At 38.2% G+C, this 23,425-nt stretch overlaps 1 protein-coding gene across 1 annotated transcript in view; it reads right to left on the bottom strand.

Moving 5' to 3' along the window:
• ZNF407 (zinc finger protein 407) overlaps positions 1–23,425 on the bottom strand; it is a 473,707-nt gene that overhangs the window by 149,137 nt on the left and 301,145 nt on the right. The window contains exon 8 of the mRNA XM_030810262.1: positions 3,183–3,361. Coding sequence (XP_030666122.1) covers positions 3,183–3,361 — 179 coding nt within the window. The remainder of the gene's footprint in view (positions 1–3,182; positions 3,362–23,425) is intronic.

Consider the following 23,425-nt stretch of genomic DNA (forward strand, 5'->3'; position numbering starts at 1 on the left):
GACTAAACATTTAATATAAAAGATAAAAATTGCCCCAGCAGATAAACAAAATGCAACTATAAGCTGCTTATAAAGAATCTGGTATAGGTATACCAATATGAAATGCAGAATTATGGCAAGAGATATTGCTACTAAGAAATATTTCATAATTATGTGTGTGTCTGTATCTAAAACAACCCTAAGTTCTGAGTATTTAGTGATATATTTTCAAAATATGTAAAGCCAAAAATAACGGAATTTTAAAAGATAAATCCACAATTATAGTAGGAAACTTTAACATACTCCTCTTAACAGCTGACAGAACCGGCATTTTAAAGAGCACTAAGAATACGACAATCTGAACAACACAGTGAACAAACTAAACATTGTAACCGACATACAGGGAACAAACACCACTGGTGCCAAGTATTCTTTCCTAATGTGTCTCAAAAATTTACTGAAACTCACCATTTGCTGGGCATAAAAAAGCCTACACAAATTTTAAAGAATTAAAATAATTCAGATTATGTTCTGTGAAAACAGTAATTTAAGCTGGAAGTCGATTTGCATTATTAGTTCAACAGTTTTTAAAAAAAAAAGATAACCAGAAAGTCTCAAACTACCTGGAAATGGAATATTGCGTTTACAAATAATAATCCATGGTTAAAAAAATAAAGAAACTACTTTTGTCTTGTGTTTCTTATCTGACAACAACTAAAATTAGAACTCACATATAGTCTTTCATGCTCTGGAATATGAAATAGAAAATGATACAAAAATCATTTTACTGGTTGCTAAAAAGGATTGAAAAAATGCAATAAATCATCAACTTCTGCTAGAGAGGGAAAAACAAACTGAGCAACCATTTATGCTAAAGATGATCATGTCACACAGTTTACATACAGTATAAATGATCCCGTTTAGATGGCACACACATTCTGTGTGGTAGGCATCACTATCCCCATCTTCAGAGGAAAACTGAGACCCACAGAGTAAAAATGCAGTTTTTAGGGCCAGACAGCAAGAGAATGATCAAGCTTAAGTTGGAGCCCATCTTCCCCGAAGGTCATGCCTGCACAGCAGGGACTAGGTATATAGTTCATTCAAACTCCTAGACTCTTCAATAAGGAATCTGAAGCTCAGAGACACCTGTCTTTACATAGAGACTTGAATCAGGGTCTCCACTGAACCCCAGTTTCGTGTTACTTGCGTGAATTACATCACATAACTGCAGTTATACACCAATGCAGAGATATCAAGGGTATAGCACATTTGCACACAAACCTCTTTCTGCAGAACTGTTTTCAAATAAAAAATAAAATACCTCACTTTAATATATGAATTCCAAAATATTATCTCAACTAAACTTTATATTATCTCAACCAAATCACAGTATTTACAGTCTTTTTTTTTTTTTTTTAAGGTAAGTCATGTTTTTATTTTTCTCTTATTTACTCACTGTACTTTAGGGAACAATCCGTTTTTCATGTGTAGCTGGTATAATGGAAGAGAGAGACAGATATGTCAATCTTGCACCTGGAAAGGAGGCAGAGCAAGGCCACCTCGAGGAGGCCACTCTGCTGATGCCCACCATGGATTTGGTCCCTGTGGCCTGGCCATTGCTAGGAGCAGCTCCTTCACAGGTGGTGTTTCTGGTATCTGCAAGGTTATGGGTCCATATCTATGAAGAACCCATAGGCACTTATGGCCAGAGACATTTCAACTCGACTTTATCTGTTTTTATGAACTAAAGCTGATAAACTGTCTAGTTTCAAAACCTTTTCAGTGACAACCCCACCAAAAGGGAATGGGCAGAGAACTCTGTTTTTGTTTGTTTGCCAAATACAGCCCTGGATAGCAGAAAAATTACTAAATCACACACTCGACATTACTTAAATAAGTCAATCATATGAACATCGAGAAATATGAAAGAACAGTAATGAGCCTCTATCTACATATTGTCCAGTGTATTAAGAAAACTAGTCTAACTTAAATTACTCAAGTTCAATTTCTTATAACATAGATATTTTGCGAGCAAACACTCCTTAAGCATTTCGAAGCTGGAACCTCGCATTTCTGGTGTGATGTATATCACAATCCCCACAACCCCACCACTGCTAACGACCCCATCATATGGCACAGATAGGCATAAATGTTCATGCCTAGAGCAGCATAGCAGGGACTGGGGAAGAGTTCATTCAAACTCCTAGATTCTTCTGGCTTCATAGCCATTATCTTTTTAAATTCTCACAATGACCCTATTAGTAGGTACTATCATGCAGATTTACATACGGGAAACCTCAGGCTTGGTGAGGTCAGCCTGCCTGAGGTCATATGGCCAATAATGAGAAGTAGGGTTTAAAAGCAGCTCTAACAGGTCCCAAAACATCTGCTTAAAGCACATCCTTGATCAACGGGCCTTATTCAAACTCTGCTGCTTGGGCTAAATCTTAGAAGGCTTCTCTAAATTTACTCCTCAAATAGGTCCTCACACCCATAATCCATCATTCTGCTGTTCTGCACAGAGTTTGGCACTCAAGGAATACTTGCTAATTAAACAAAATGTCGGGCTGGAGGAACGGATCTGCTTTACTGTGCAGTTGCAGCCACATCGCTGACACCTTCCAGAGCGCCTGACTTGCCACCCAAGAGGCAAGAATCCTCTTAGCAGCCGCACCCACCACCAGCTCTTCCCCAAACCCAGGGCCAGCCCCCTCCCAATTTCTGGGAAACGCGCAGCACTGTTACCACCCACGACGCTTGAGTCCGCGGTCACAGGTCACATTCTTTCTAGGCATTCACTGGAAGATGATGGTGTCAAGAAACAGGGTATAACATTTCAAACCACAAGCATTTTTTGAGAAAAAAAATTAAAATTTTAGCAATTAGTCAAAATATGAAGATTTAACAACTACTCTCATTTCAGGTCAACTATGCTTTAAATATTTACTATTATTAACTTTACAGTCATCGAATAATTACTTTGTCAGATTTGCTTTTTAGATAAAATACAGTTGAAAAGTCTTGTTTTCACAGTTGAGTGGGATAAAACTGGAATGTACTTTTTTATAGGTCTTGAAGCAGATACTATCACATACTCTACTCCATTACAATAAATCATGGTAATGTACAAATAGCATTATAACTGCTGTGATCACATGAAATCCTGTTAGAAACAAGTTTTCACAGTTTCTGTCCCTTACCAGCATGCAGGTAAGCGAGGTCCGGGTTTTCGATGTCAGGATGCTGTTCCTTCAGATGGTTCCGGAACTCCACGGGGACATTGGTGCCGTAGTCACACTTGGGACAGTTGTACATCTTGACTCCTTCGTGTTTGCCAGTGTGCAGAATGTGTTTGCGAATATTTTCAGCACAGTTTGACCTACCAAGTAAGACAGAAAAGTAAATCTAATTAAGGTCAAACCAATAACCTTATCTTACAAATAATGACATTACATAACACTGTCTCTATGTGTTTGGTGCTATTTTAAGTGCTGTACTCATATAATAATTAGCTTATATAATACATCAGCCCTATGAGGCTGGTAGTTTTTATAACCCTGGTGTGAATTTTTAAGTTGGTCTTTTAGCTTCATTTCTATGAAGAACCAGAAATACCAAATCCCAAGCACTATTATTTTAATATCAAATTATTCTGGTACCACTTGAGGGCAGTGAAGGTGTTAGCTGATCCCTGAGAACACACCTATCACCACTGAGGAGTGGTACAAAAATGAAAAGTGCTGCCGCCTCCACTGAATTTAGAGCATTTGGGGGAACAAAGACACTTTGGCTTTTAAGTTCTGTCATGCAAGGTGCTTCTAAGTGGGCTCTAAAATAATTTGAAGATGGAATTGTAGCTAGAAACGGCTCCCAGACTCAATTCCAATATTTGGGCAACATGTGAATCCCATGGAGTTTTCTGTGATGATACAGGCTCTTAAGAGTGATGACATGGAAAATGCAATGGAGGGCCTATATATTCCACACCACGGTGCCACTGAAATCAAGGGTGGGCTCCTCTCCCAGCGCTTTCCGGCAGAATTAGAAATGCAAGGCCTGAAACAATCAGCAAGCTGGGAATGGGGTGCTGGTTTTTGAGGCAAACTGTTCTGCTTGCTCTTTCATCCCTGTCAGATCCTTTGCAACAGAGACTGCACGTCTAGACCCTTTCTGAATACACACGCAGAGCTGTTTTCCTTTTGTCTTTGTCATTTTCAGAACAGTAATAAAAAGAGCCCTGTACAATTTCAAGTAGGTGTTGAGGGGTTATCTAGAAAGAAACAAAAAAACCATGCTGGCCTCAGACTTCCTACAGACCAAAATTAAATGCCAGAAGAAAATAGAGCAATATGTTTATCACCATTTCCCAAAGGTATTGCTGAATAACAAAATCCTGCAAGATGTTCTTAGAAGAAAGATTTCCATGATCAAGTAAGATCAGGAAACGGTAGTCAGCCAACACATCTCACAGTGCACTTCAGAATGTTAAAGGCTCTAAGAAGAATTTTATGTAGGTCTACACTGCCTGAACGCTTCTAATTAGAATTGCTTTTGTGTATAATATTCAGTTATACCATGTTTATTTTTTAGGGAATATACCTTGAGAAATATTGGTCAAGGAAGTGAAAATAACTGTTATCTCTCACACACAAAGGCAGTCAATGACGCTAGAAATTCAAAGACTCGGTAAATACGGTATCTATCCACTCCTCACAAGACGAGTATAGGGAGTATCGCCCAAGTGACGCAATACGAATGTAAATGGCACTAGGAATGGTATTCCCTAGACAGAGGGTACAGGGATGTCCTTTCCTACAGGCTCTGGACGAAGCTGAAACGCAAACGTGTTCCTCATGAGTGGGGATCTCACATTCTGGGAGAGGTCTCGTACCTGCATCCAGAGAGTCCTTTGGAAAAGTTCCTGCTACTTCCCTCCCATCTCCAGGCGGGGCTTGTCATTAAATGCACATGTACAACTAAATCTGCTCAGTAAAATTAAACTGAACAAATCAAATCCCTCTATCCCTAGGAAAAAGACTAGAAAGAAATACATCAAAATATTAATGCAGCTATACTGTAATGCCCACTTACTCTTATTTTTCAAATATAAAGTTTTATATGTTAAATACATATATTTTAAAAATTAAAATAACAGTAACGCCTTTTTAAAAAATAAAAAAGAACTAGAATAACAGATATTTTCCCAGCTATTTTCAACTTGCGTTGGGCAAAGGCTCTGTCAATCTGGGTGTTAAACTTCCCTGAGATCTTAGACTAAATACATGCAAGACAGTGAATGTATGCACACAAGCTTCTTTCTCTCATGAGTCACTACCGAATTGTCAAACTTGCTTTACATATAAATTCCCTATTGTGAACTAACAATCACCGTAAAAGGAAAAAAAAAAGAGTAAGCACCTAATGTATGCCAGGTACCTCCACTGACTTGGCGACTTCGAAGGCAAGCATGACCCTCTGAGGTCAAGATTGCTACACAATTCACAGAGAAGAAGGTAAATATCACAATGATGAGCTGGCTACACAGGCTGTATGGCTGGTGAGTGGTTAAGGCAGAATCCCAACCTAGGTTTTCTGTTTTCGAGGCCAGAATGTTGGTATGTTTTCAAGTACACCACAGCCACCTTTCCCTTTAAAATTTACATATCAGAGACACTAGAACATTCTAAGCAAAGGATAGGGCTGTAGAGTCTCTTAAATGTATAATTATCCTTAGAGTAACAGCTCTGGATCATGTCAGAAATAACACAGGAAAACATCTGAAGGTGACTGACACAAATGTCCACTTTTATGACAGTTAAAAGGAAAAGGAACAATTTTTTTTTGAATTCTTCAAGCTGGATAAACTGTTCCAAATTACCCCCTTAATTCTGCAGATCTCCAACATGTTTTCTACAGCATTACAGACACCTCCTAAATTCACCATTGTGTACTGACACTGGGGAGAGAAAACAAAAAGCTGCTACTGTACTTAACTAGTACTGTTTATCAGGAATGTGGATTCTTTGGTACCGCCAATACCATTTCCTTATGTAAAATGCTAGGCATGAAACATCATCAAAGACAATCACCAATCATATGAAGGAATTAAAATTGCCAAAATAAATACATTTCAATGTATGATGTGTATTTAAATGGAGAACAATATAAGCAATGAATCCTAACATTCAGGGAAGGAAGAACGAGATAACTTTGAAAACAGATTATTTTGCTTTCAAGAAGGCTGTATCTAGGACAAGAATAAGCCAGTATCTCTCAGTAACTAAACAGCATGTAGGATCTAACAACCGGGGACTATTACTGAAATAGGTAAGACGTATATGGGCACAAAGGGAGGGGAGAGAATTTAAAAAGGTAGGAAGCTTCTTTTATTTGAAAATATAAAATAAATCAAGAAAGACGTGGTGTGGAACTTGAGATTTTAAAAGGCATTAAGGACTATTCCACACATATATTCTTATACAGATATGTGCATATGTTTGTATACCGGATGTATATACACACACCGTGTTTTTATGTTCTATTATATAATACATATGTGTATGTATATTTGTAATTTTATGCTTTAAACATATACATACCAGAAGCATAAACACATGCAGACAAGAAGGAACTGGGAAGCATTTGTGGAAATGAGAGTGAGTGTTAATGTGGACGGAGTCTCTTTGGGTAATAAAAATCTAAGACTGCTTGTAGTAATGGTTTCACAATCCTGGTAATATATTAAAAGCCCAGGAAGGTTGCAATTTCAATGAGTCAGTTGTCAAACATATGATCTATCTCTCCACTAAAACAAAAACAAACAAAAAAGAACTCTCATGCCGTTGTCACCCTTCTTCCTGCCACTGGAACCTTAGAGGTCACATGTTCAGGTGGTAAAGTTACCAAGAAGGAGAAGAGGTTCTCAGCCTCCATGGGCCTTTACCTCAGTGAGCAATACATTTTTAAGTCATTCAGATTTCAGAGTTTTGCCTGATGTGCAGCTACGGCTAATTATCACATGCTGCTAATCTCCTTCCTCAAACCAATGCTGCATACACCCTTACCATACCAGCACACACACGCATGCACACACACACACACACTCCCGATTCGAACCAATGCTGCATACCTCACCATACCAGCACACACACGCATGCACACACACACACACACACACACTCCCGATTCGAACCAATGCTGCATACACCCTACCATACCAGCACACACACCACACACACACACACACACTCCCGATTCGAACCAATGCTGCATACCCACCATACCAGCACACACACGCATGCACACACACACACACACACTCCCGATTCGAACCAATGCTGCATACACCCTCACCATACCAGCACACACACGCACGCACACACACACACTCCCGATTCGAACAAATGCTGCATACGGCCTCACCATACCAGCACACACATGCATGCACGTACGCACACACACAGACACACACACACTCCCGATTCGAACCCTCTTTACCAATCACCGCACAGCAGATACCTTGGGTGAAGACGATGTAAACTAAGGATACTAGGCCCATTCCTGAGCTGGTGTGACTCCTCCTGGCCTCGCACTGCTCCTCTGGAAATATCCCTAGACCTTATTTTATCTCTGAATTTCCCTCTTCTGCCACCTGGGACCTCCTATTACAAGCCAAGAAGCTTATTTCTGTCACCATCTATATGTATCTTGGTGTTTCCCTATGGGAGAGTTAAGAAATTTTTCTTTTAAGAAAATTTATGAGAAGTCAAATTTCTCAGAAAAATGCAAAGGGTTACATGTATACTTTAACAGGAAGAATGCTAGGAAGAACTCATGTCACAGTTTTTCCATCTGAAATGAACTAGGAAGAAAGAGATACTGGTGCACATCTCTGAATGAAGGGGAAAGTGAAACAGAAGATGACTGAGCAGTTTCCCTGGGGAGTCACTAAGAACTGTCACCTTCAATCCAGTTTCCCAACCAACACTAGGATCAGTCTCATCCCCACCCTCTTCCTCTTATTCCTGGCAGCAGATGACCATGGTGCAGAGGAAACACCCCTAGGTGTCAAGTCAGGCAGCCGGGTCCATTCCCCACATAAGAATTTCAGCACCTGCAGAATGGCTCTGTGATCTCAGGAAAGTACCTCAACTCTGAGATCTCTTTTCCTTAACTAAAAACTGAGGTTAGTACAGCAAACTGCCAAAGGACTGAATGCAATCTATGCATTCTTTTTTTCTTTAGAGAAGGTAAGTGCACATAAACACAAAATCTTCACCTGGGAAGTCAGAGAGTTGGTAAAAGCTATTCCTGGGCTCCAGGTTGTGGCTCCCAGTTCTAAAGGTAGGTGGGAAGTGACAGAGGGGAAAGGTGAGCAACACACACTGCATGGCTCTGGCACACAGTGCAAAGTCGGCGTCAACAACAGAAAAGCTACCGAATCCGCAGCTCTCAGTAACATACTAAGCTCTGCCCTGTCCTTTCTCAACTCCGCTCTACTGCTACAGCTCCACGTGACAGAACACGCCACCAGGCTTTCCGCTGAGGAAGAACCTCTCCTGGCCCTCACAAGCGAAAGATGTTCCTCACGATGAGCAGGGAGCCTGCTGGAAGGGAAGTGAGATTCCCCAGCGCCAAGCTTCCCACTCCTCACCGGGATTCCTGCAGGACTGAGCAGAATAGAAACAGCATGCATCGCTTTCATGGAAAAGGCATTCTGAGAGTGCATTTCAAATTAAATTTTGGAATATAACATGTTGAAAGTCTTCAGCAGCTTTGATGTATAGAATTTAAAGCACGGGGTGACTGATTAGCAAAAGGGCCCAAGATGGGACCCATGCATTTTAGGGTTTCTTAAAAAACACATAATAAAGGAAATTTCTTATTCTGTTCAAAGGCGATGTATGTTAAAACAATAAACAGAAGACCACAAGTACTTCTAGAACTCCACAAAATCATTAGTCAGTACTACACACTCACTTATGACCTATGGACACAAAAAGCCTGACTATGCTATCGAACCTAAGAAGAAAGGAGTTTTAAAAAATTTGATGTTTATTTTGGTTATTAAAATTATACCACTGAAGTTGTTAAACATCAGAGCATCCAATAATGGATGTGACAGAAGTCTCCCTCCAGCACTGTCTCCACTGTCCACTGTGTCCCAGATGACCAGCTAGGTACAATCCCTAACTTCTTCTCAATCTTTCGGGAGAAGTAAACACTACTTTTTCAAGCTGCAGATATGTCTTATATTCTTTTCTCACCACTCCCCTTGGCTAAATGCAGGGGACCACACACACTGGCATCTCACTTTTCCATGGAACAACACAGCATGGGCCTCACCATATCGAACACTGAAGGGCACACTTATGTCCCCTACATGTCTCTATTCCCATCCTTACCTTCTTTTCTCCTTTTTAACAGCTTCATAGTATTTCAGTGTGGACACAACCTATTCTGTCTATCTGATTCTCCACTGATGGGCATTTAGGATGTTTCCAATCATTTGCTAGTATAAACAAGGTTCCAGTGAATAACCTTGTAGAATGTTTTCCATTTCTCCAGGTGCCATGACAACCGCATGATGACAACTGGAATTGCTTCAAATGTCAATGGGCATGAATTCTGATAAATTCTGCCATACCGCCCTTCAGAGGAATTGTAGCAACTTACAATTCCACTAACAATGTTTGAGAGCCTGTTTCTGTAAACGCTTGTCAAAGTAGGGGGCTACCAAATTTTTGAATTTTTGCCAATGTGGTGGGTAAACAATGGTATCTCATTGGAGTTTTAATTTTTAAGTTGTAACCTGCATTTCTCTTGTAATCAAAGAGGTTATCTTTTCAAATACTGAAAAGTAATGTATATTTTCCTTTTTATGTACTGTTCATTCATATTTTTGCTCTTTTTTTCTAAATGACTGTTGGTCATTCTCTTATAAATTAAGGAGACTGGCTCTTTGGGACAGAAGTTGCAGACTTTTTTTCTTCATTTTTTCATTTTTTTTCTTTTGACTTTGTTTACGGTGGGTTGTGAAAGCAAATGTTGATAATTTTGCTCTTTTGTTCTATGGCTTCCTTATTTGGAGGCTATAAAACAACTGTTCCAAATTTGGTTCTAGTACTTATAAAGTTGCGTTATATCACATTAAATACTAGACTTGATTCAAAATCAACCTACAATGAGTTAAATGTGGATCCAGACTGCTATTCAGCTCTCTCAGTAACATTTGTTAAAGTCAGATTTTCCCCACTGACTTGAAATGCCACCTTTGTCAGTAGTTTAATTATGTAAGGTGAATTCTGGACTTTCTATCCTGTTATACTTGTCTGTGTATTCACCTGCCACTCCATCACAATGAAGCAGGTAGCAAGACGTTTCTGCCTGGTAGACCTCATCATTCTGCATGGCTCTTTTCCTCCCAGATCACAGCTGCCCACCCAGAACCAACACAGAATCACTCACAGGATAGTGGTTGTCAGCTGGTATGGCAAAAATCTAGAGTTAACTACAGTGCTAGAGAGAACCAGGCCAATAATAAATTAATATCACTATGACATACCCAGGTAATTTCTATGTATTTATTAACGTGTGTTAATAATATTGTCTAACTGATAAACCAAACAGCAGAGAGCTTGGCACAGATGTTACAGGATAAGTACCCAGGAGAGTGCCCAGCACATAGAGATTCTAAACAAATATTAATTCTCATTTTCCCCAGGAAAATCCATGCATCGGCCTCACTACCTCAATTTGTTTTTTTGTAAAACTAGTGGTTGTCTTGAAATACTGGCAACAGCCAGGTCTGTTATGATGTCAGGCATGGGAAAGAGACTCTAGACAACAGAAAGCTCCTACACCCACCACCCGAAGAGCGTTCTCATTCCCGCAACCCACTTTCCATTTTGCTTCTCTCCCCACTTCACTACTCTGTTTTCCAGGCTGCTCCAAAAAGAAATAATTCCTATTTCCTAGGTGATTTTGGGGGAACCACTTGACAGCATGGAGTGATGGCTCACTATTTTAGAATGTGTATTTTTTTGTGTGCCATGGATGGCTTCAGAAATGACTTAGTAAATCTTACAAAGATTCATTGAAAATGATAGTAGTATTTTAGCTGAAGTGGGGCTAAAAGAACCGAAAATTGAATTGAGTGTGGTGGCCAATTGTTTCTTTTGGGGATGTGGGCACTCAAACTCCCTTATGTAATATACAAAAAAACACTTCTTTTAAAAAAAAAAACAACACAAAACAGTTGAATTAAGACACGTATAAAAATCAATAAAAAATAAGGGAGAGTTTGCTAAATAGAGACTTACACCACATATCTGTATGGGTTGGCTTAATGTTAAATATATCAATTGCTGCTAAAGGAATCTATACAGTTAACACAATTACAATTCTAACAAGATTTTTTTGAGAACTCTTTGAGAGTGATGGTTAAATGACTCTATAAAATAAGTAGGCAACACTTTAACATTATTACAGTAAGAGTTGTTAACAATCATCTATAGGGAGGGAATGGGCTATATCACAGAATGTGATGCAACAGTAACTTTCTACATGTACTTATCTTTATAAATGCATACATACAGAAACATACATATAACATGACATACTGGCAGAGAAAGATGTCTGGCTGCAGATTGAGAAAAGCTACATGTAAAACAATATGTACTAAAAGCAATTAAAGGTGTGTGTACATATACACATTCATAATATACACCACAGAAAGTCAATTATATATAGATATGTGTGTAAAGTAATTATACCTACATATAATGCACACATATTACAATTCTACACAGGAGTATGGACAGCACCAGGTCTATGAGAATCACACTAGTTAACAGTGACTCTGCCCAGGGGGACTGGAGTTGGGAAAGGGATACAGGGAGGGAGTCAGAACACCTGCAGTGTTGTGGCTGTGTCACAGGAAAGCTCACCCATTCATTAATTTTAATTTAAAAGTGGGGGGAAAAAGACTAAACAGACAGCCAAAGACAAGAAAAACAAATGCAAGTGAAGCATTGCATTTTTGAAAATTATTATACTTAATGAAACTCTAATCATTAAAGTGGGAAATTGAGGGTGGTATTTAGAATGAAAGTGGCAATTAATTTCATGGGTTAAAATATGGTTTAGGTAATGCAAGGCACTACATAGTGGGTTAAATTCTTCCGTGATAAACTAAAGAGGCTTCACAATAAATTCTGGATAGATTACACATAACTGTTTTAAAAAGAATTATGAAACTAAAAAAAGGGCCAGGCGCGGTGGCTCACGCTTGTAATCCCAGCACTTTGGGAGGCTGAGGCAGGCGGATCACGAGGTCAGGGGATCGAGACCACGGTGAAACCCCGTCTCTACTAAAAATACAAAAAATTAGCCGGGCGTGGTGGCGGGCGCCTGTAGTCCCAGCTACTCGGAGAGGCTGAGGCAGGAGAATGGCGTGAACCCGGGAGGCGGAGCTTGCAGTGAGCCGAGATTGCGCCACTGCACTCCAGCCTGGGCGACAGAGTGAGACTCTGTCTCAAAAAAAAAAAAAAAAGAAACTAAAAAAAGACTTAAGTGAATGTTAAGTCACATATACTTAAATGGAGTATAAAGCTAAAAATATGACTTTCAATATAAAATTAACCTTAATTTTTCTAAAGGGGTCAAAAAATGAGGGTGTGGTGGGGAGCTGGAGGAAGAGTCCACCTGAATCTATAAAATATAAGCAAGCAACCACATACATAGTATATATGTTTTGTTGATTTGAATATATATATATATTTAAGTTAACCTATTATTTTAAAATAATGTATTACTTTGGAACTACTGCTTTTACAACTCATGTTTATAAACTATTCAAACCCTTCATATGCGTAAGTGTCTATCACTACAGTCATTTCTGTGATCTCCTAACAGTTTTCTAGAGCACAGTATTGTCAGTCCCTCCTTCAGTTTGAGATACAGCATATTTTGACTCCAAAAATGATGTTGTCACTAGAGATTCTGTCTCCAGCTACATGTGCCCAATCACGTAACACTATGGCAGTTGTTTCCATTTGTCCTCAAAGAGTATGTCATGAACTCCACATTATAACCAATTACTCTACTGCTTTTTACTCCAAATTTTCTAGTTTATTTACAACAAAAGAAATATATAAATTCCTCTTCTGGAAATACTTTTTTTAGAAAGGAAAAACTCTGCCTTTTATTCAAACATACACTACTAAGTATAATAAAAGCTGAAATCATAAAGTCAAATATAGATAGACTTGACTACACGAATACTATAAAATACTGCAAGTCAAAAGATCATAAATACAACAAAAATGAACAGAAAATACATGAAATTTGTATAAAGGTTTATAAAACCCCTCTCCAAAACATATTATTTCTGAAGATGCTAAAAGATGTTAAGAAAAACCGTAAGTACAAGTGTGAGGAGATCCGTGTTCAGGAAAGTAGGGGCAATACAGCAGACTGCATTTTCCTCTTAGAAACTCACAATGTGTACTTAAGCAGAAAATGAAAATTACAAAAAAACCCCACAATCTAAATTGAAATAAAAATTTTGAAAGTTCTATTTAAAGAAATATGCTTAGTTTTGCTTAACATTTTGCTTCTCCAATTTTTTGACTACAGAACATTTTCGGTTGCTCTATGGTAGTATGCCATCAGGAGGATTGAGGTAAATAACATTAAACATGTTCAGGTAATACGGTAGGTACTTGCTCTTTTTTTCTTCCTACCACTAGTTTTTATATTAAATGCAAACGAGTTCAACTATGTGAGTCATTATCGGCGCTTTTCCTATTATACATGAAAAGCAACTGCAATTCATCTGACTAAAAATAGATTCCCAAACAGTTACAGTGTATGTATGAGCACATATGAGGTGTGTATCGTGTGTGCAAAGTTAATTAGGCAGGTATGTAATTTCTTTTTTTTTGGCCTGTTTATAGTATACTTTAAAAACTCACATCCACAAAAAGAATTACTCTATACAATATTACACGTTTATATAAAAGTTCAGTTGAAAGGGGGTTTCTACTATGTCTTTGTAACATGATTCCAAAATGAATATAGAATAATCCAAAGAAAATCTTTATGTAAATTAAACTCAAGAAGTTAATTACATTTATTTACCAGCATTAATTATGATTTATAAATTTTCTGGGCAAAAATAAATCCTAAAAGACAAAAATTGTTCACAGTAGAGGGGAATATAAGCCTCCATATATGTTGCTTTAAAGCTCACTGTAGGTTGGAAGAATGTGCTCCAATATATAAACTCGGAGCTTGTTTCACAATTTATGTAAGACAGCCTAAGATATATACTCCTTTATAACTTATGTTCTCACTAAAGGACCCATAAGGAAAGAGTCTGATAATTTTAGATTACTGAACATTTGTGCTGTTTAAATTTAAAATTGGTTAAAAGCTACAAGAATAAAGAACCTCACATTCCTTTGCCTAAAAGGGAACATGTTATCAACGATGTTTAGCAAATAGATGCATGTCATTTGGAGTGCTGAACCACATGCATCACTAGAACAGGACAGCACAAAGATCCACGTATATAAGAAACACAGATGTCATTTCAGATCAATTAGGAAATGATGGGCTATATAATAAATGGTGTCCATTCAACTGCTTATTTTATAGGAAAAAATAAGTGACTTATTGTCCTACACCATACAAAAATAAATACCACTTGGATTAAAAAATTTTAACGTAAGGAAACCAAATTATAAAAATGATAGAAAAAATATTTTTATAATCTTAGAAAGAGTTCCCATAAAGAAAAACCAAAGTCCAAATGCTACCAAAATGTGTAGGAAAATACGCCTCATGAAAGTTATTACTGCTATATAGCATAATGCATCATAAATAAAGTTAAAAGGAGGGCAAAGAAAAGGAGTAGAACTATGCAACATATAGAAAAACTGGTGATTAATAAGGATTCCAAAATGGGTTCCATTGATTAATTTTTTTAAAAGATAAGAATCTCAGAAACTAAAAAATATGAATAAGCAATTCATAATTGGAGAAACACAGATAGTTATGTAATCATTACACAGTGATCAATGTCTCTAAAAACCAAGGAAATGCAAATTAAAACAAGGTGATAGATTGGCAAAATTTAATAAGTTTGATCATATTAAATAATGGTAAGGGAAAATGATATACCTCTGGTAATGGTGTAAGTTAGCAAAAGCTTTTGAAAAACATTTGATAGTATCCTTCGAGTTTAAAATATACACACACCCTTGAAAGTTCAGAAGCTCAATTTCTAGATGATCCACAAGTCATTAAATCAATTTTACAACAGCTAAACACTAGGCAAAATTTGAAAACTAAATGTCCATGAATAGAGAAATGGGTTTAAATGTACAGTGCATGCATACCAGGGAATTCTACACCATTGAGAGCTAAGAGTTAGCTTCTCCTACAGAGTTCCATGGAAATCAACCACATCCCGGCTGAACGGTGGGAGAGCACGGCCTGATCAGGGGAAAGAGAAGCCATTTCCCCAACCATGTACGGTTACTGATGTTAGAACAAGGTGAGAGATCTGGTAGGCCAGGTCACAGGACCACTCAACCTCACCTGTAAACACACCCTCAGAGGCATGGAGGAGCTGGATCTTCTCCAGTTGTGAAGCTTAAAAGTCCCACAGTATAAGTGCCAGATACTTCCCCAGAGTCTGATGTCTGGCACCACAAAATCCTTGCGTGTTGTTCCAGAATGCGGCAGGTTATTGAGATAAACTGAGGAGAGGAGCAACAGTTGCTGCACTGCCTCTGTGAGTTTCTCTCAGGAAACCCTGCGGAAGAAAGCTTGGTGCATGTACGATCTGGGCATTCAACCTTACTTGTTGTATAAAAGCCAGTAAACAGAATAAGGTAGCTCTTATGAACATGGAAAGACTAATAAGATACATTATTAAGTTAAAAAAAATCAAGTCCCAGATACATGTAGGTATGGGTCCTTTCAGCTTTTCAAAAATATATACATACGGTATGTGTGTGCATATACACATATATGTATACATAAAATTTATACATATACACATAAAGTATGTGTGCACACATATACATATACACATACAGTGTGTGTGCACACACATCTACACCTATGGCACATATAAAATATATACGTATACACATAGGGTATGTGTGCACATATACACATACACACATAAAATATTCACATATACACATACAGTGTGTGCATGCACATATAGACATACAAGCACATATAAAATATATACATATACACGGAGTATGTGTGCACATATATACCCACATATATATGAAATATATGCACATCCATATACAGATAAAATGTATACATGGAAAATACATACATTTATACATATAGAGATGTAAATGTATTGTGTATTCAAAGGAAGCCTAGTAAACTACTGATGATAATTATTTTTATTGAAGGATTTCCAAGTCCAAGGAAACTGTTGTTTTGCTCAGTGTATTTGGATCATTTGGGCTATTCTTAAAAATATCTTTAAGTGTTCTACATATAAAGCAAATATGACCAAATATCTATTTGAAAAACACCCGGATTGTACAGCATTGCCAGGAATGTAAACCTGACAAACCACAGCAGAGCGGCACAGCTGACAGTTGGGGCAGAGATGGATGTGCTTATGTGTCGGGATCCTCGTGTTTACACAGGGAGGAGTCAATCTGAGGAATTTAGCAAAAGGTTTAAATGAGGAAAATCAAGCTGTAATCTCCAGGAAACCAGAAGGAATACTATAATCAAAACAGGGAAGAGAGGAGAGGGTGTGGTGGAGAATGGAGCTAACTTCTTTATTCTTTACAAACACCAGATGTAGCCTATACACCAAGAAGCTGTCTTTAGGACACCTCCAGGACAAAAAACAGGAATGCCTACAAGGGGTACTGCAGGAAAATGGGAAGAGAGAAGTGCTGGGAATGCAGGTATGGTGGCAAGACTCTGACTCCGAATACTAATAATAATGTACAAAACTGGTAAATGTTAGGAGAGTTTAAGTAAACTAGATATTTAAAAATAATGGCACCATATTACACTATTACACTACATGCAGAATTACCCAAAGTCTCTTTTTTTATTCAGATAAAAAGAGTTTACAGCAATCTGAGGTAATCACAAAATACAATCCTTTGGACATTTTCAGCAAGAGGAAATTTTAATTGGAGAGTTTCTGGATCACCTTGCTCTAAATCTTATGAATTTTATTTTCCTTTATTATAATTGGTAGCTATTTATTGAATGGGATAATTTCCATTAGATCATTTACTCTTTACTTTTTGCTTTTCATAAATCTCAATTCTTTGAAACTAGTTCTTAGGACAAATTGATGCACATTGAATTTTTCCCTCCATTTCTCAGTTATATTTCTGCTCATGTTTATTATGTGATATAAAGTGATTCTAAAACAGCACAGTGCCTCATAAGAGAAAGAAACTTGTAAGTTAGCACAGAAATGGATGAACACTGACGCACTCTTGGTCTCATCCACCACCCTTGGGAGGATAAACTCCCATGCTTCCAAGTCACGCGGCTGTCCAGGTGTCCACATGCGCTTTCTGCGCGAGCAGCCAACAGGCTCTCGTGTGCCTCTGAGAGGCTCCTGAACAGCAGTCGCTGCGCTGGCCTATCTGTGACCCACAGGAAACCTGTGCACATCTAGCTGCTTTTCTAAATGTGTGGGAGCAAGGCCAGCCTTTCAGACCCAATCACAGGCACTTCAGAAGACAAATAATTTAAACCTGATTACTGCTTCGGTTTATATGGAAAGAATATAGGTTACAAGAGAAGTCTACCTTCCTATGTATTGACTTTTTACTTTCAAAATGAATTTTTAAAACGTATTTAGTAGGCACTACATAAAAAAGAAGCCTAAAAACAAATCACTGTGGTCATGCCCTCAAAGAGGATACGATTTGACAAGACAAAATAGTTGTGTACATTAAGAGCACTAACAAAAAGCTGTGCTGTGCTGCATAAAAGAAAACGTGAACATTTAGAAAAGGTTGAAAACTCACCGTGTCCACTTAGAGGACTGCTGCATCTGCCCTTCAGTGACTCGTCAACTGCTAATGGCCTGAAATTGTCTTGCTTTCCACATTATTCCAAATGCTTTTCTAACTTCTACTGATTTCAAATTATGTTAACAGCAAACTTACATATTGATATGCCACTGCTTTGGATATATTTATCGTGTGAGATTTTCACCCAGAGTTACACTTGCTCCTTCTGTTTCAGGACTGTGAATAACTCCCCATGCTTTGTTCACCTTTCATGTTTCCCACACTCCTGTCCACTTAAATTACAACTCTATTCTAATCTCCGATCATATTATCTACAACCAATAAGAAGGGGCACCGACTTCAACATCTTCCTTTCCACCCTCCACTGGTAGACAGAAAAACAATGAAAATCACAAGGAAGAAATGGTAGGAAGTGACTGAACTTTTTCATTCAGAAACCCAAATGGGTTCTTCAGAATTTAGCATTTCAGGAACAGTCCCACTAACTTTGAGTTTGTGCAGTGATTCAAACACAAGGCTGAGCTGGACTGTCACCCACATCACAGGAAGGAGGGCAGGGCTTCCAGCAAGCGCAAGCCCTGGAGAACCTGGATTTCTCCCTGATCCTTTTTCTTCAGCCCCAAAGAGAAAAAATACATTTCATTAGCTGTTTCATACCATCATATACTGATACATTGCTGGTATAAAGAGAAAGTGTGTGAGAAACGCAGAGCAACTGGAAGATTTTCCTCTGATATCCTCACCACGCTAAACGCTCATGGAAGTAAAATAAAACTTAGTAAGTTTACTCAATTATTATATGCCTTACAATGCGAGCAGATGAAGAACGAACATGCTAAAGTCTCTGAGCTAAAAACATGCAGCAGACTTTAGTGGTTGCCTCCCCTTCAATGAAATAGAAATAATCCAGCAGGATACTCCTAGGGCTTTGGGGAAAGCACCTTGGTGGCCACAGAAGTCCGGCATATATCAGTACACAAAACTAGAGGTGTGTCCTGACTAAAGGGATTCTCCGAGTCTTTAATATGCTGATTACTGTGAGTGTGAAGGGAGTGAATAGGGGATACAATATGGAGAGTATCTCCCAAACATATGTGACTACCAAAAACATTTTTTCGAAGTTGATATTCTGAGCATCAAGCAATATTTTCAATCTATTCAATATTACTTGATGCTCAGAATCTGAAAATAAAAATGCAGAATTAGCCTTACATATTGAATCACTTCCTTTCACTAATCTCCTGCCTGGATGGCAGAGTAGAAATTCTTCTCATTTTTATCTTGCCACTCTGAAATAAATATAGACCTCCAAACTCTTCATCACTACATATTTATTCCCTCATAGGAAAAGTTTTATTCTTTCCACTTCTGTTAACTCGCTAGGTGTAGCAAAGTGAGATGCTGCAAAACCAGAAAAGGCAGATGGATGAAAAACTTCTCAGGAAAATGATCTATCTTTAAGGAAATACAACAGAAAAATGGAGCCTAACCAACCTCCAAAAATCCAAGCCATCATTTTTTTAGAGTGGTTAGGTACAGTAAAAATGGTAGACAGAAATATATTCCCAAAAAGGACATGAACTCTATAAAATAACACATACAACTTTGGCTTGAAATAAATTGTCCTGAGAAAAATATTACTTTACAAATCAAGCAATTTAAGTATTTACATATATATGTGTGCATATATGAATAATTTACTGTATTTTTCTAGTTGAAAGCTTTTCAAATTTAAGGTGATGTACGTAAAATTTTTACTGAAGCAGCATTATGTTTCACAGTATTTCTGAGAGTTCAAGCCAGAATCTGGCTTTACTTGGGACAATCTAATAATGTCTAAGGGAAAAAGACTAGATTTAAAACAACAACTTTTGGCATTCATGTAAAGGAGCACAGTTTAGTGGGCAGTCTGGCAGGCCTGGTCACATAAGTCACCACAAGCTCTTAGACTCACCTAGGCTATTAGAGGTGGGGCAAGGGCAGCCATAAAATTTAAATACTATGTAAGTGTCTGAGAGATTCCATCCTCCACACCTGGCATACTGCAGGCACTGGTGGGTGATCCATCCCATGGAGAGGTAGAGGGGGAAGGTGCAACATATGATAAGAGAGTTCATTTTCTGGGGCCTCTGTCAGTCCAATATTTATACTACGTTGCCATAGGCAAGAGTGAACTTACTTATCTTTGAAAAGTCTTTTGAAAAAACGTTTCCTAGCTTTAACTCTATGCTGTACAGAGCTCCCTAAGTCTACAGTTGCTGAGTATTAATTGAAAAATGCATACTTCATTAATTTTATTAAGTCGTACAAAGAGAATGTAAACCTTTTATAATTCGAAAGTTCTGTGATCACCTTTGAAGAAAAAGTAATAGAGAAGAGACACTGACAATGAGGGACCACTGAATTTATTTAATAATCTATGTCCATTTTTACAAAAATGCTCCATGTAACCATTTAAAAATAATAACTGGTTCATTTCAGTCCCTGCACACAGTGCCTCTCTTTGTCCCTTGTAAGTCTCTCAAACGTCTTATTTTAAAGGAATATATAGTACTCCCGGAAGACATTTTCCCATTTCTATTCTCTTCGACTCCTGCGAGCCCTTGTTCTGTGTGATAAGGCAATCTCCTCCGGGATCTGAGCTGTGTAGTTTCGCACCACGAGTGACAAGGACTCGACTTGAATAACTGCTGTGCGCAGGTTGTAATTATGTCAGCTGGAGTGTTGAACAAGGGGACTGATTAATGTGAGCCCCGGCCCAGGCGCAGTCCCTATCAAAACCTCCGCGCAGGCCAGCAGTGGGGACGGGTTAAAGCAAAAAGACAAAACATGCTGTATCGTCCATGATAGATGAATTGCTCCAACAGTCTTCAGGCAGATGTTCCAGGACAGTATAATATACAATTACTCTGCCTTATCACCTTCCCAGGGACAATAAAGCTTCCTCCTTCTATAGCTCATGTGAGTGAAGGCAAAATTAGTTTTACTTTTACAACACTGACTCACTTATCATGTTGCCTTGATTGTGCTTTTACAGCTAAGGAAAACATATATTCCACTTTTAAACTAAAAAAAAAAAAAAGGCCTTAAAAATAAAACTGAAACCTTGTGTTGACTCTTTTTTACTTAAGACATACAGTGTTTTAAAAGATTGTTTTGTTAAAAAGAGATGCAAGGAAGGTAATAATATATGTGTGCATGTGTAGTTAAAAACAAGTCCATACACATAACTCAAGAAGAGCTGGATTGTATAATCATTACATTAATAACATCATTTTTCAAAGGCCACACAGAAATCATTAATTGGAAGGAACATGTAATTAAAAATATATATATGCTGATATTGTCCATATATTTCTTAGGCATGGGCACATGGGCCCTTGGGCCTGGGAGGATGGTTATGACACACTTGCTCATCACAGCCACTCCCACTCTGAGTCTTCTGGTTCTCTTTTTCTTAGAAATGCTATGCTAGCCTAGTACAGGGAAGCTTCCTCACAATGTAACAAAACATTGTCACCGATGCTAAAAGTAACCTACTTTAGGAGCATTGTGGTGATTATTTCTACCATCTTTATTTGTACTTGCAAAAATGGTGCCAAAAGTTTGAGAGAATATGTACAAAACAGAACTATCTCAATTTGCAAAGGGAAATACATCATTATTTTTAAGGTTGAAAAACAAGCTAAAACCTAAAATGGAGATGCAGCCATAACAATCTTGTGGTAATCATAATTCACAATGAAACGAAGCAGCAAAAATTCCAATAGAATCAAAGGAAACCCATACAAAATGCTAGCGAATGCAAAAAATAGCATCCGTCAACTGGTGGGGCCATATATATGACTTATTTCCACTTTTTAGTGGTTTAATACAACTGACACCAACACTCAGCAGTTATAATGCACCCTAAGTCATGGAAACAAATCACGTTCCCCATCTCAGCCTACAGGGTGATATGTTTGCCTTCCCTCTTCACATTATACACACACTAACTTCACCACCAGGATCCTTATTATCACATTCCTCTTGTAGGACACACTCCAAGAGAATTACATATTTCTAGAAAAAAAACGGCAATTTGAAGAAGGTAGGGAACAATTTAAAAGTCTTCGATAGAAATTTTAGCACATAAGAATATAGAAAATATAGAATTAAGTTCATGTTTGGTAAAATGCAACATGATGTTCATAACTACTTGGAATAAGCTGGACAAAAGACAGGTGAAAACAAATTGAACAGCTGTAAATACATGCAGGAGTCAGGTGTCATCAAGAGAAATGACTGGGTGCTCTTCAACTGGCTTATGATGTCATTAGAGTGTCCTGTTAGACTTACTGAACTTAGAAAAACCTGAGACATTAGCAAAAATTGTTAAAAATAAGTCACAGAAAAGATGTCACAGTTTAAAAGACTATATGTAAAGTGAGTATTTGTTACATGATTACACTAAATTGTTAGCTAGCAGCAGGCAACTTGTTAAATTAATGAAACATAGCTGAAGCAATATAGGCTTCTGTAAGAATTCTCCATATGGGGCAAATAAAATCCCAACTTTTGGGGTGTATAGGTAGGGAGGAGACAGAATATACCATTACATTGTTTGTTTTCTTGACTCAAAACTCCGATCACAATGAAGATAAAATGTGGTGCCATGTAGTACCCCCAAAAGGTGGGAAAGTTGTTATCGCAGCCACATGAAATGACAGGGAAGGCCTGAGCCACAGTTCTCCATGTGCAGAGAGAGGACCCACAGAACAACAGTGAGGCACTGGCTCAACTCGGGAGTGTTCTGAGAAGTCCTCAGAGGGTCTAACTATGAGCAGTGCCCCTGCTTCACCAACCCTAATCACGTATACGCTGTAGTAGCCATCACAAATGATGCAGTTTTCAGCTTCACTGTTTCAATGGACATATAAACATGTGGCACATAAACATTTAAGTAAATTTCAGAAAGTGATTTTAAGCAAACAAATGAATGCCAACACAAAGATAGTGTGCATCCGTCTACCTGCCTTCAGCTGCCACCCTCTGTCTTTCCCTCTGGCCCAGTGTTTTCACAGAGCTGCCTCAAGGCAAAGTTTCTGTGAACACCAGGCAACAGGCAAGCTTATCATTTCTGCACTTCTGTCCACTTACCTGTTTTCTGTTCTCACTACTTTACTAAAACTGGTCTTCCCAAGAGAATCTGAGACTTAGTGGCTGTGGCGGGCAGGCTGCACTCCCCTATTTCACCCAACACCTGGCACGCTGCCCACTCTTTGCTTGGTGCTTGACACCTCTCTTTCCTGGAGCTCCCTCCCCTGTCTGTGAGCCTGCTTCTCTGTCTCTCATACAGGCTATGTTCCTCTCTTGTTTCATTTTTTCACATTTTCCAAGGAACACAT

Source organism: Nomascus leucogenys, chromosome 4 (assembly GCF_006542625.1).
Source record: "Nomascus leucogenys isolate Asia chromosome 4, Asia_NLE_v1, whole genome shotgun sequence".
NCBI lineage: Eukaryota > Metazoa > Chordata > Mammalia > Primates > Hylobatidae > Nomascus > Nomascus leucogenys.